The following is a 15,351-nucleotide window of genomic DNA, read 5'->3' as shown; positions in this document are numbered from 1 at the left end:
CTCAATGGTTCAATTAATATTTCGTCATTAATAATAAATTAAAAAAAAAGAAATTACGAACAACAAACAACTGATAACAACAAGGGAACGAAATATGACACCGTGACGGTGTCGTGGCTTGACGTGGCGTGACTTGATGTGGCGTGATCTGATGGGACGGTCAGTTGGATGCCACCACTTGAAATGCGTTGCAGAATGTTTTCATGGAGCGTGACGTGACGACCGGAATGAATTATACTTTATTCCCTTATAAATAGTATTTGACGTGTTTGTGTGTATATATCAACGTTGGCAATTAAATGTCGATATTTTGAAATGTTATTTCACTTCTCAGTACTTTAACACACAAAATTATTCAAGAACATAAGTTGTGAACCTAGCTTGGGTCATAAATAAACTTAATCATTTTTAGTTCCTCAGTTCCAGGACGATGCTCCGGCTTTTTTACGTTATTACGGATGGTGACTCGTAACATTATTTCCAATATTCGCTACTGACGTGACAGACAATGCGAATACACCCCCTATGGCACTGAGATTTGAATTCACAGTGTGAATTGGCCTTACCGAGGACTTGTATCATACTTGAGTCGATTGTTTGTATCCCTTGTTGCTTTCCTTTTGTAGTATTGAAGTACCTCATTAAATTATCAGAAATTTTGACTAAGTGAATCATACGACAGGGTATTAATTGCCGAAAACAGGAAAAAAAAAAACATATGAAGAATTTGACCAAAGGTGATTCGTAATGTCGTCGTGAACTGTTGTATCTTCCAGAAGTTCCTTGCAACAAGTGTTGTTTACCTACTGCTGTCAAAACGGTGTGGAGTATATGTACATATGATATTGTATATAAACGTTTTAAAGTGATGTATTATGCAAATCACATATACACAGCAAACCGTAGGTAAAATCTGAAACATCAGTATGAATCGGCACAATGAACCAAAACGAGAAGCTGAGCCGCCAGTGGAGCTAGAGAGCCAATTTATCTTACGGCTCCCACCAGTAAGTTATCTTTCTGTTTACTCGATTTGTATGCACCGTACTTAAAGTAAGATTTTTTTTCCATATCTTGTCAACTCATACTACATCCGCAACTATAAACTTAATTTGTGCGTTGTGAGTGTTGTGCATAATCTCTTTTGTAGTAAGTTGACGTTTGTGATTTACAGTTACTGTAGATATCAAACGTATCGTGTCACATTAGTTTCCAGGAATGTATATTGCCTCCAGTTGTCACAGATTAAAGTTGTTGAATTTGATAGTAGATATAACATGGAAAACGTTCCACAGACATATCAAATTTTGTACCAGGTTTTTGTGTTGGCGTAATGGAGCTCTCGTTTTAGCTGTTAATCGTCCAGGCTACTGTAATATTTGTAGCGCTTCAAACCCATAACTTGAAAGATAATGAGAAAACCTTAGTTGCAAGTTATTTGTTTACTTTTATGTAAAATATTTCGTTGGAAGCAATGCAGCACTACTGTGTGTGCTGTTTTAAGTAAAGGATGAATTACTTTTCTTAAACAGCTGGAAATAGCCCTGACTACTGTCTAGTGATTGGAAGCTGCTGCAAGTGGATGTGTTTTGAGGGCTATTGACAGTTACGTATCAGAGGTACCAAAGATACCTCAAGCACTATCCTCTCCTGTGGAGTCAGCAGCTCGTGGTCTAGCGGCCAGCATTGCTGCCTCTGGATCACAGGACCCCGGGTTTGATTCCCAGCCGGGTTGGGGAGTTTTTTGCCCGGGGACTGGGTGTTTGTGTTATCATCATCATCGTCGTCATTCGTGACACTGTTCTAATTTGGTGATCCCTTCCGAATAATAGGAATTCTCAAAGTCTGCAAAATAGCTATTGGTTGCTGCAATCACCTCCTCGTTTGAATAAAATCTTTGTCCCGCCAGCCATTTCTTCAAATTGGGGAACAAATAGTAGTCCAAGGGAGCCAAGTCTGGAGAATAGGGGGGATGTTAAACAAGTTGGAATCCTATTTCCATTAATTTTGTGACCACAACTACTGAGGTGTGTGCTGGTGCAGTGTCATGATGGAAATGGATTTTTTTGCGGTCCAATCACCGGCGTTTTTCTTGCAGCTCAGTTTTCAAACGATCCAATAGTGATGAATAATATGCACCTGTAATAGTTTTACCCTTTTCCAGATAGTTGATGAGAATTATCCCTGTTTCATCCACAGTGGCGAAATGACGCTTATAGCCCTGCGGATTCTTTCTGAACAGCTGCCAACTATCCTTGCAACACTTCACACGATTCCGTTTTTGGTCAAGCATGAGCAATTGCAGAACCCATCTTGCGGATAGCTTTCTCATGTCCAAATGTTTATGCAAAATATTATGTACTCGTTCATTCAAGATGCCCACAACACTAGCAATCTCATGCACCACAACTCTTCTGGCATCCATCACCGTATCATGGATTTTATCAATGATTTCTGGAGTCATAACCTCCACAAAGCGTCCAAAACATTCAGCATCACTTGTGCCTATATGGCCACCCCGAAAATTTTGAAACCACTTATAAACTGTTCTAATCTAAGGTGCAGAGTCACCATAATGTTTATCAACCTTCTCTATAGTCTCCTGAGGCATTTTGCCTTTCATAAAGTAATGTTTAATCACGACATGAAATTCTTTTTCGTCCATTTTTTGACAATCACTCAACTTCCTTGATTCACCTGTATGCCAAACACAAAGAAATAGACCAATATGGATGAAACTTTGTGTGCATTCTTTCCAAAGAGGCTATTAACTTAACCTGACCTCGATGCGTGCCGGTGGTGCTATCTCTTGGACTTTGCACGGTCTTTTCAAACGCCCCTCGTAATTACAAGGAGGCCTTTTGGTGGAAAGCTTACTTGTTTAGAAATCTTTTTGTTGCGCTTGTCTGTGACTCATCTCCAGTGTATGGTTAGTGGCAATCTACCATTTTTGACAATATTATGAAAAGGATAGTTGCTACTCACAATGTAGCAGAGATGCTGAGTTGCAGATAGGCACAATGAAAAGACTGTCAAACAGAGGTTTTGTCTAAACAGCCTACATCAGAATTAGACAATACACATGACCACAGTTTCTGGCTGTGTAGGTCAGACTGAGAACAACAGTGCATGATAGGAGAAGCAAACTGGGTGCTGGGAGTAAGGAGGAGGCTGGGGTAGGGAGGAGTAGGGATAGCAGGCTAGGGGTGGAACATGGTAAAGTGCTGCTTGTGGGAGCATACAGGGATATGGTGCGGAGAGGGTACTGCAGCTAGGTGCACTCTGGAGGTTAGACGGAGGGGGAGGGGGGCAGCAGAAAAGGATAGAAGTAAAAAGACTGTGGGTGCGTCGGTGGAATAGAGGGCTGTGTTGTGCTGGAATGGGAACAAGAAAGGGGACACATGAGCAAAGGGCAGCAACTAATGAAGGTTGATGCCAGGAGGGTTATAGGAACGTAGGATATATTGTAGGGAGAGTTCCCAGGTGCATTCCAGAACAGGTGGTGTTGGTGTAAAGGATCCAGATGGCACAGGCTGTGAAGCAATCATTGAAGTGAAGAACATTGTGTTGGGCAGCATACTCAGCAAATGGGTGGTCCAGCTGTTTCTCGGCCTCAGGTTGTCAGTGGCCATTCATGCGTATAGACAAGCTTGTTGGTTGTCATGCCCATGCAAAATATGGCACAGTGGTTGCAGCTCAGCTTATAGGTCATGACTAGTATCACAGGTAGCCCAGCCTTTGATGGGATAGGTGATGCCTGTGACCAGATTGGAGTAGGTGGTGGTGAGAGGGTGTATGGGGGCAGGTTTTGCATCTAGGTCTATTACAAGGATATAAGCCGCGAGGCGAGGGGTTAGGAGCATGGGCTGTGTATGGATGTTGTTTAATCTATCCTTTTCATAATGCAAAAATTAAAGTGTGTCCCCCCCCCCCCCCCTGGACTTTTTAGATTGAATAATGTAAGGGAGAGGCTATAACCCTGTCTCACTCCTTCCTCTCTTATTGCCTCCCTTTTGTGTCTTTTGACAACAGAATTTTGTAAGACTTAGAATTTAAACCTTTTGACAAGTTGGACAGTTCGTGATGGGAGAGACCCACTATGTATGCAGTCTCAGAAACAAACTTATAAAGAAACAGTGACTGTTGTGCAATATGTATAAAACAAAGCACAAGTGTATATTGTATAAAACAAAGCACAAGTGTATATTGTATAAAACAAAGCTTAAATGTGTATCTACGACTATAAAGTGCAAACCACTGTGAAGTGCAAGGCCAAGGGCACTTCCCATTGTACCAGGTATTATTGATTCCTTCCATTCCATTCATCGGGTCAACAGAAACATCCGATCTCACGCGTCGGCTTTGACCCGTGACGTAAGGGTGTTGTGGTGTGTGACGTCATTACGGCGTGGAGTTTGGTTTGTGAGTGTGGCGTGTTTGTAGATGTCGTGTTGTTGTTTGTTGTGCCCTCTGGTGGTATGTTCATGGTTTTCGTTTGTTTGGTGTGTTGGGCTCAGTTTGCTGTTGGTCAGTGGTGAGTGCTGCGTGCGTCTTTTTGAAGCGGAATTTGTATTAGTGAGTTAACGGTTTTGTGTGATGGTTAATGTAATGATGATTGCTGTACGTCGGCTGAGTTTGTTATTAAGTGTATTCGGTTGTGGTTTTTGTTCAGGAATGGATATGAAAGACCGGATTAATAGTTCTCGGTTGAGGGCTATTTTTGTCTTTATGATACGTATGTGACGTTTTTATATCCGCCATATTTGGTATTCGTACTGGGAGATGTTTTAGAGTTACATAGGTCAAGGATAGTGGTCTATCCTAAGTTATGGGATTGGTAGCTGCTGTTGAGCTATATAGTTGGAGGGAAGTGTTCAATCTCAATGTTTGGTGGAGTATGTTGATTTTTGTAATGGGAGATGGGATCGGGAGTTGCTGTTGAGCTATATAGGACAAGGGAAGTGTTCGATCCCAATTTATGGGGTTGGGAGCTGCTGTAGATATATGTAGGTGAAGGGAAGTGTTTGTTCGCAATGTTTTGCGGTGTATTTTGATTTTTGTATTGGGGGATGGGATCGGGAGATGCTGTTGAACTATATAGGTCAAGGGAAGTGTTCGATCCTAATTTATGGGATCGGGAGCTACTGTAGATCTATATAGGTCAAGGGAAGTGTCCGATTCCGGATAAGAATGTGTTTTGTGGTATTTGGTGAGTTTTGTGATGTCGATTTTTTTCGTCGTCTTGCGTGGTTTTGTATGGCGGTGGGTGGCTAAATTTGTGTATATTTAGTTTCTCCCCACCCAAAAACCCCCAATTTCCCACGCTTGTCCCGTTAGAGTCATTAGGCTTTTTGTGAAACTTGTGTGTGTGTTGTTTTTCTATGTATTTTCGTCTTTATGATACGTATGCGATGTTTTTATATCCGCCATATTGGAATTGTCGTTTATGGTCGTTTCCGCCATATTTGTGACGTCATGGGTCAAAGCCGACGGGTAGGATCGGACGCTTCTGTATTTCCCATTCATCTATGGAGCACAGAAAGAATGACTGTTTAAATGCCTCTGTGCATGTTGTAATTAATCTAATCGTTATGGAAATGTTACATAGGGAATTTTAGTGTATTCCTAGAGTCATCACATGGAGGCGGTTCTTGAAATTTTTTAAGGAGTCACTCTCGGGATAGTTTGTTTCTATCTTCAAGTGTGTGCCAGTTCCGTTTCTTCAACATCTCTGTCATTCTGCCTTTGGTCAGGCAAACCTGTGACCATTCATGCTTCTCTTTTCTGTATACGTTGAATATCGTGTTAGCCCTGTTTGGTACTGATATCACACACTTGAGCAAAATTGTAGGATGAGTTGCACGAGTGATTCGTACACAATGTCCTTTGTAGACTGATCACATTTTTCTAGTATTCTAGCAATAAATAGGAGTCTGCTATCTGCTTTACCTGTGACTAAGTCTATGTTATCTTTCCTTTTCATATTCCATGCAGAGTGTTACACCCAGTATTTGTATGAGTTGACCAGTTCTAACTGTGACTCATTGATACTGTTAGTCATAGGGTACTACTTTTTTCACTTCATTAAATGCAAAGTTTTACTTTTTCGGACTATTAGTTTCCAGTCTTTGCAGAACTTTGAAATATTATCAAAATCCACCAAAATATTTGTGCACCTTTTTGCAGACAGTACTTCATTATAGGTACAGTAGCGCTCAAAGGTATTTTGTAGTTGTATTATGTTGTCAGTACTGTCCACATGCAGTGACAACAGTAATTGTGTCACTCCGTCAAGAGCTTCATGCTGCTGCTGTTGTTGCATATCAAGTAAGGTCATTCAATAACAATGTAAGAACACAGGTGTATTTCTTTAACTCAAAAGTATTTTTTAACCTGTTTTACTGGTACACTACTCATCAACTATTGTCACTTAGGCATTACAGTCTAGTGTTGCTATAGCATATTACAACGAAAAACTGTGTGCATCTGATGGCAAAAACAGGAATCAAGAGTAGCCAATAAGCCAAGGGCAAGTTGTCCTCAAAAAAACAACAATGATGGAGGAGAGAACAGTTTGTAAGCACTCAGCTGTTGATCCAAGAAAATCGCTCGACAAGTTATAGATGATCTGGAGCAACATCATGGACTGAACATACATGTCTCTACTGAAAATGTTGCCTAGTAGCAGCTGATTTAAATGGTGGATGACTATCACTTAACCCACTCCTAAATTCAAAGAAATAGGAAGACCAGGATAGAGTTTGTAAAGAAGTATCAAACTTGGAATGCTACAGATTGACCAAAGGTTTCATACAGTGGTGAAAGTACATTTAATGTATTTTCTTGTGATGATGTGCATATATATGTCAACCAAAATACCAAAGGGACAAAAGAAGAGTACCAGGTACCGACCATTATGCATGGTGGTGGCAGTGTTGTGGTATGGGGATATTTTTCTAGAAGTGGGGTTGGTGCTCTAGTTCCAATAAAAGACAAAATGGGCCATTTCCTGTACACTGACATTTCAGAAAAGAAAATTGTTCCATATGGAAGAAATAATACATCATGTAATAGGCTATTTCAGCATTATGATGATTCAAAACATGCCCCTAGACATTTAAAAACTTCTTTTCAGATAAAAAAAAAATCTGACTTTTGGGGTGGCCAAGCCAGAGCGCAAATCTAAATCCAGCTCAACACTTCTGTGATGCACTGGATTGACTTGTTCTTTGTGGAAGTTCCTCAAACTAGTTTCAGTTTGTTGCTGCCTTATTGGACAAATGGCCGAAACTCCCGCTTGACCTATTAGAAAAGCTCGTGGATTCAATGACAAACAGTTGTGCAGCTGTGACCAAAGCCCATGAATATGCAACAAAATACTGATTTGTTCTTCAGATTCCAAAATAATTTTATTATATTCTTACATAGTTAGACCAAAAAATTATTTTTGAGCCAGAAGAATTGTTATTTTTATTGTGATGTAAGATAACTTTGTTTAAACTAAATATAGTTCTGTAGTAAATGGATTATAACTGCATACTTCTCAGTTACCCACTGGCAGTTTTTTCTGTTACAGGCTTATCTTTATGTAATTGTAAATAATTCTTTCTACAAAATATTTTTGAGCGCTACTGTAACTGCACCATCAGCAAAAAGTGGAAGGTTACTATTAATATTATCTGCTAGGCATTGATATACAATGACGTGACAAAAGTCCTGGAATAGTAACATGCACAAGCACAGATGGTGATAGTATCATGTATACAAGGTGTAAAAGGGTAGTGCATTTGCGGAGCTGTCATTTGTACTCGGGTAATTCATGTGAAAAGCTGTCTGATGTGATTATGGCCCCACAAATGGTAGGTAGAGCTAGACACATGGGACATTCCGTTTTGGATATCATTAGGGAAGTCAGCACCTCGAGATCCACATTGTAAAGAGGGTATTGAGAATACCAAATTTCAGGCATTAACTCTCATCACAGATAATGCAGTGCACTTAACGACTGAGAGAAGCTGTGTTTGTGTATAGTTTCACTGCTAAAACACAAGCAACTCTGACTTTGGCAGCCAGGTACTGTGGTACGTGTGTGTGAGTTGCATTTGCATGAGTGTGTATGTGTACGTTGTCTAATTCTGATGAAGGCCTTTTTGACCAAAAGCTTATTTGTTGGACAGTCTTTTTGTTGTACCTATCTGCAATTCAACACCTCTGCTATATAGTTAGTAACAGTCTATCCTTTTCATAATACAGACAAGGAACATTGCATGAAATAACTTTAGAAATCAATATGGGATGTACGATGAATGTATCCGTTAGGACAGTGCAGTGCAGCAAAATTTGACATTAATGTACTATGGCAGCAGATGACCGATGTGGGTGCTTTTGCTAATAGCACATTGGGTTTTGTGAAAGATCATTTTACAATATTCTGCTACGGTAGTCACTGAACACTTCGCGCACTGTTCTCGTGACTGCCAAACATGTTTCATTCAGCATCTTTCTACCAGTAGCCTTATATTTAATTTTATACTTATATGCGGTAGTCTCATAATTGATTTTATAGATTTAGGATTTTATTGGGATGGGGATCAAAGTTGGAGAGCCAGATTTGTTACCAAAATTACAGAATAGTTATTATCACAGAGATAGTTTGGAAGGCACATTGTAATATGTTTGGTGGCAGTTGTTTGTAGAGGGAGATTATGAGTCAAAAATAATAATTTTGTGCTGAAGAAATGGATTTTGGCATTTCTGCAGACACAATTTTGTGGCATTATAGTAAAGGCCAATGTAAAAGTAAACTTACTTTAGAATTGAGAAGTTACTGAAGTTACTTGCCAAATTTTCTTCTTCCTGAATTAATGTCTTTGACCCTTGATAACAGAATTTTAAATGCTTTAAAATAACCAGAAAACCATTTTTATAATTGAATATTTGTATGTAATTAATGAAAGGAAAGCAGAAAAGTGGAAGGAGAATATAGAGGGTCTATACAAGGGCAATGTATTTGAGGGCAATATTATGGAAATGGTAGAGAACGTAGATGAAGATGAAATGGGAGATACGATACTGAATGAAAAATTTGACAGAGCACTGAAAGACTTAAGTCAAAAAAAGGCTGTGTGAGTATACAACATTCCATTAGAACTACTGATAGTCTTGGGAGAGCCAGCTATGACAAAACTCTACCATATGGTGAGCAAGATGTATGAAATAGGCAAAATACCTTCAGACTTCAAGAAGAATATAATAATTCCAATCCCAAAGAAAGCAGGTGTCAACAGATGTGAAAAATAACGAACTATCAGTTTAATAAGTCACGGCTGCAAAATACTAATATGAATTCTTTACAGACGAATGGAAAAACTTGTAGAAGCTGACCTTGGGGAAGATCAGTTTGGGTTCTGTAGAAATATTGGAACACGTGAGGCAATACTGACCTTACGACTTATCTTAGAAGAAAGATTAAGGAAAGGCAAACCTACGTTTCTAGCATTTGTAGACTTAGGGAAAGCTTTTGACAATGTTGACTGGAATACTCTCTTTCAAATTCTAAAGGTGGGAGGGGTAAAATACAGGGAGCGAAAGGCTATTTACAATTTGTACAGAAACCAGACTGCAGTTATAAGAGTTGAGGGGCATGAAAAGGAAGCAGTGGTTGAGAAGGGAGTAAGACGAAGTTGTAGCCTATCCCCATTGTTATTCAATCTGTATATTGAGCAAGCAGTAAAGGAAACAAAAGGAAAATTTGGAGTATGAATCGAAATCTATGGAGAAGAAATAAAAGCTTTCAGGTTTGCCGATGACATTGTAATTCGGTCAGAGACAGCAAAGGACTTGGGAGAGCAGTTGAATGGAATGGACAGTGTCTTGAAAGGATGATATACCTCTTGTCATCGTCGGCTGATACTCGTATCCGAGTTTTCATTTCTCTCCTGAGCTTTCCTTTGTCACGGTTCAGGCATGGAAGTGTCGTTGATGGCTTAGCAATCAATCCTAGCGTGGAACAGGCGGCCACAGACATTACTGCTGATGGACGGTGGAGGACGTGGCTGAGCCTGGAGGAGTTTACATCTCTGGCATTTGTCATCCTCCATTCTTCGATGTTCCAGCTCAAAGTTTTGAAGAGCGTTTGAGGTAACTGAGCCCCAGTGACTTCGGTCTTCTGCGATTGTGGACCAGTTACTTGGATCGATGTTAAAGTTTTTCAGATTTTTCTTGTACTGATCCTTATAACGTTTGAGAGGGGCACCTCGTGGCCTTTTACCTGTGCTCACTTCGCTGTACAGCATTTGGCGTGGAAGTCTGTCATTTTTCATCCGCTGGACATGTCCGACCCATCTGAGTTGATGCCCAATGATAAGAGCTTCCATGCTATACATTTTTGCTTTCTCAAGAACAGCCGTGTTGGATATGAAGTCATCCCATTTCAGGTTCATGATATATCTTAGCTTCTGTTGGTTGAAGCGTTCTAGTTTCTTCAGATCACAGCGATATAATGTCCAGGTTTCGCAACCATATAGCAGGGTGGAAATGACTACAGCTTTGTACACCATCAGTTTGGTGTACAGTGTTAGGTCTTTATTCAGGAAGACACGCTTTGTAAGACGTCCAAATGCTACATGGGCAGCACGTAATCTATTCTCCACATCTTTTCCAGATGAGCAGTTAGATGACAGTATGCTTCCCAGGTAGAGGAAATGGTCCACTTGTTCCAAGGGTGTATCATAAATGGATATGCTGAAGTCAGGAATGGAGGAGCCAGCAGTTGGCTGTGCCATCACCTTTGTCTTTGGAATATTGATGGAGAGACCAAATCATTCGTACGCCCTGCTGAAGGAATCAACTGACAGCTGCAACTCTGCAGGTGAATGAGCTGGAGAAGCATTGTCATCAGCATACTGCAGCTCTGTCACACGAGTGGTACTGGTGAACCTTTTTGAATGGAGTCTGGACTGATTGAATAATCCTCCATCAAACCTGTACTTTAGTTCTATTCCTGCATTGTTTACGGTTGTCTCATAAAGCATAGCTGCCAGATACGATGCAAATAATGTTAGTGCAAGAACGCATCCTTGTTTAAGCCCACTTGTTATTGGGAATTCACCAGTCGTTTCATTCTGGCAGAAGACCTGTCCAGTCATATCATCGTGGAGAGCTTCAATCAGGTCAACAAAATGTTCAGGGCAGCCAAAGCGTTTTAAGACCATCCACATGGCTTCTCTGGGAACTGTATCAAAGGCCTTTTCTAGGTCATAGAAAACAAGTAGTAAAGGCTTTTGCTGTTCTCTGCACTTCTCCTGTAGTTGTCGTGCACAGAAAATCATGTCAATTGTCCCTCTTGAAGGTCGAAACCCGTATTGAGACTCAGGTAGTATAGTCTCTGAAAGTGTCTGGAGGCGATTTAAAAGGATTCTTGTAAAAATTTTGCCAGTGACAGAGGGTAGAGATATTCCCCGGTAGTTACCACAGACGCTTCTGTCGCCCTTCTTGAAAATGGTGACAATTGTGTTCTTAAAGTCAGCTGGTACCTTGCGGGTTTCCCACATTAATAGAATGAGTGAGAAGAGTCTAGTTTTTAGAGGCAATCCGCCACCCTCAGTAAGCTCCATCGGGATGCTGTCAGGTCCAGGAGCCTTCCCAGGTTTCACACTCTTGAGTGCCTTGCAGAATTCTTGAAAACTTGGAGGATCAGCCATCCAGGGCTTTGGAGGGTGCTGTGGGACATTTTTGAAAAAATCTCTAGCGGCACTAGAAGGGCGGTTTAACAGTGAGCTGAAGTGCTCTTTCCAACGATTTAAGATGTCCTGACTTTCAGTAAGAATGGTGGAGTTGTCAGCAGCTTTCAGTGTTCCTGATGAGGAGCGGATAGGTCCATAAAGTTCTTTAATACCAGCGTAGAAGCCACGCAGGTTCCTTGCATCGGAAAGATTTTGGAGTTCTGTGGCTTTCTGTTGCCACCATTTGTTCTTGATTACTCGTATTTCACTTTGACATTTCTGCTTGAGTTCTTGAAAGTGTGCTTTCTTTCCTGCGCAGGAAGGATCTTGAGCAAGGGATAAGTAAGCATCCTGCTTTGCATTGATGATGGCTTGGATTTCTCCATGGTTGTCATCAAACCAGTCACTTCTTTTCCGTGCACTAAAACCAACAACATTCTCAGCAGTTTCTTTGATGATGATCTTTAATGTGGTCCAGTCTTGTTCGACGTCATCTGTGGTTGCTGGAGCTTTGTTAAGTTGTTCAGACAGTATGTCTTGGAAGTGTGAGTGAACGTTTTTGTTGTTCAGGTTGCTTATGTTGAATTTTCTGCGTGGTGGGTTTGAGAAGTGGGATCGTGGCTTGCGATACTCTGGTACTCTCAAACGACTGACTAAAAGTCTATGGTCAGTCCAGCACTCATCGATGTTTAGTGCTGCTTTTGTGATGAGAATGTCTTTCTTGTCATGCTGTCGCGTAATAACGTAGCCTATGAGATGCCAATGTTTGGAGTGTGTGTGCATCCATGTGGTCTTATAGCAATTACGCAAACAGAATTGGGTATTGGAGATGAAAAGCTCGTGCTCAGCACATAGACCGAGAAGTAACAACCCATTTGCATTGCAGTTTCCCACCCCTTGTTTGCCCATGACGTCTCTCCAAAAACGGTTGTCCGTTCCCACTCTGGCATTGAAATCACCAAGTAAAATTAATTTATCTTGAATGGGTATTTTAGAGAGAGTACTGTTCAGTTGGTGGTAGAACTGATTCTTTGTGTCTTCATCACTGTCTAAAGTAGGAGCATATGCAGAGACGAAGGTGATGAATCTGTCTGAACCAATGGGTACTCTAAGAGTCATCAGTCTTTCATTAATTGAGACAGGTGTAAGTCGAAGATCTTTCACTATTTTCGTTTTTACGGCAAATCCTGCACCATGGATGCGTGGTTCTCCTGCATCCTTTCCCTTCCAGAAGATGGTGTACCCTGAACGTACCTCACTAATGTGTCCCTCACCTGAGAGTCTTGTCTCACTCAAGGCAGATATGTCTATATCTAGCCGGGCTAGTTCTTGGGTGATAAGAGCGGTTCTTCTCTCTGGCCTGTAATTGTCCACGTCCAGGAGGGTCCTGACATTCCATGTCCCTATTGTCATAATCATTTCATTCTTCTCGAGGTGGCGCAGTGGTTAGCACACTGGACTCGCATTCGGGAGGACGACGGTTCAATCCCGTCTCCAGCCATCCTGATTTAGGTTTTCCGTGATTTCCCTAAATCATTTCAGGCAAATGCCGGGATGGTTCCTTTGAAAGGGCACGGCCGATTTCCTACCCAATCCTTCCCTAACCCGAGCTTGCGCTCCGTCTCTAATGACCTCGTTGTCGACGGGACGTTAAACACTAACCACCACCATTTCATTCTTCTTTTGTTTACGTCTGCAGTATAAAGAGTGACCCACTGGGTGCGGATTCCCAGCCGGGTTCAAGCGTGACTTCCGATGTTTAGCCCACATTTTCTAGGGCATTCCCCATTCAGTGTGGGCAGCGGTCATCCTAAATAGGCCTGCCCAGTCGCAGATGCAGGACCGGATTCCCAAGTAGTCACACGGGTTCTCAGGAAGGCGACCATCACACACCTGCCGCCAATGTGCAGGTCCAGACTAGTAGCTTTCAGCCTCACTCGGAGCCTGCTACCATCGTCCTTATCCCATCGCCATTGGTATTTAGAGAAAATGATAGGAGAAATTGCCATTTGCGTGAATTTGTTTAAGGTGGATTATAGCTTGTGAGGAAGTGACCCACACACTATGATTCTGGAACAATTCGTCACGGTACATGTGTATGTGACATGTGACTTCAGGTACCAGAACTGCAACGAACTGCCACGAGCTCAATGATGGCTGAGCGGCGCCTTTACAGCCAGTTCGTCTGGCATGACCTCTTCCGCCTCCATGATCGTTGAGAACCTGGGATATAAGATTCTTCTTCCGCTCGCTTCGCCATTGGGTCGAAGGGTAGATAATAGATACTAGAGAGGAAAGTGAAAGACACCCTTGGGCCTCGGAAACCTAATACCGTTGGGGTCAAAGAAACCAAGAGTTGGCCGAGGGGGGCCAGATAGGAAAGGAAACAGGAGAAGCCTGACATAAGTAAATGGAAGGCTTAGCTAAGGACCCGTGTGGTTGCCACCCACATACTCCCAAGACGGGAGCCCCCTGCGGGGGATATACCTCTACATATACGTGATTACTCTGCTATTCACAATTAAGTGTCTGGCAGAGGGTTCATTCAAGCTGCCTCTACCATTCCACTCTCGAACAGGGTGCGGAAAAAATGAGCACTTAAATTTTTCTGTGTGAGCCCTGATTTATCTTATTTTATCGTGATGATCATTTCATGTAAGATGGACATCAACAAAAGCAAAATGAAGATAATGGAATGTAGTTGAATTAAATAAGGGGATGCTGAGGGAATTAGTTTAGGTAATGAGACAGTTAAAGTAGTAGATGGGTTTTGCTATTCGGGGCGCAGAATAACTGATGGTCAGAGTACAAAGGATATAAAATGTAGACGGGCTATGGCAAGGAAAGCGTTTCTGAAGACGAGAATTTTTTTAACATAGAGTGTAGATTTAAGTGCCAGGAAGTCTTCTCAGAGAGTATTTGTGTGGAGCATAGCCACCTATGGAAGTGAAATATGGAAGATAAATAGTTTAGACAGGAAGAGAATAGAAGCTTTTGAAATGTGGTGCTACAGAAGAATGCTGAAGATCAGATGGGTAGATCGCGTACCTAATGAGGAGGTACTGAACAGAATTGGGGAGAAGAGGAATTTGTGGCACAACTTGACTAGAAGAGTATTGGAAGGAAGCTTGGAGGGTAAAAATCGTAGAGGGAGACCAAGATGAATACACTAAGCAGATTCAGGATGTGGGTTGCAGTAGTTACTCGGAGATGATGAGGCTTGCACAGGGTAGGGTAGCACGGAGAGCTGCAACAAACCAGTCTCAGGACTGAAGACCACAACAACAACAACATAACATGTTGTTAACTCTGGTGCAAAAGATTTAACCTCAAAGAATTAACAGTCAACAAAAACCAACTTTACGCTGTAGGCTGCTGTAGAAAAACAAGGAGAAATACAATTCATATTGTTCCTACATAGGAAGCTAGAATACGACAACAAAACAAAATCTATCATTCAAGATGCCTCGTCATCACTTTTTTGTTGGAAAAACAGTTTTTATAGTACTCATCAAAAGAATCTTATTTATTTAATTATTTAAATAATGGAATACCCAGGTTGAAGTGTCAACAATGTTATGAACAGGATAGATCCCTATACTCACCTTAAAGATACATTGAGTTGCAG

At 41.4% G+C, this 15,351-nt stretch overlaps 1 protein-coding gene across 1 annotated transcript in view; it reads left to right on the top strand.

The window, feature by feature from the left end:
* The first annotated feature begins 773 nt into the window (after window positions 1-773).
* Window positions 774-15,351, top strand: part of LOC126162900 (transcription initiation factor TFIID subunit 7) — a 75,244-nt gene continuing 60,666 nt past the window's right edge. The window contains exon 1 of the mRNA XM_049919708.1: window positions 774-1,007. Coding sequence (XP_049775665.1) covers window positions 927-1,007 — 81 coding nt within the window. The 5' untranslated portion in view covers window positions 774-926. The remainder of the gene's footprint in view (window positions 1,008-15,351) is intronic.

The sequence above is a fragment of the Schistocerca cancellata genome, chromosome 2, assembly GCF_023864275.1.
Source record: "Schistocerca cancellata isolate TAMUIC-IGC-003103 chromosome 2, iqSchCanc2.1, whole genome shotgun sequence".
NCBI lineage: Eukaryota > Metazoa > Arthropoda > Insecta > Orthoptera > Acrididae > Schistocerca > Schistocerca cancellata.
The sequence above is the reverse complement of the archived record's forward strand: the minus strand, read 5'-3'. Positions and strand labels throughout refer to the sequence as shown.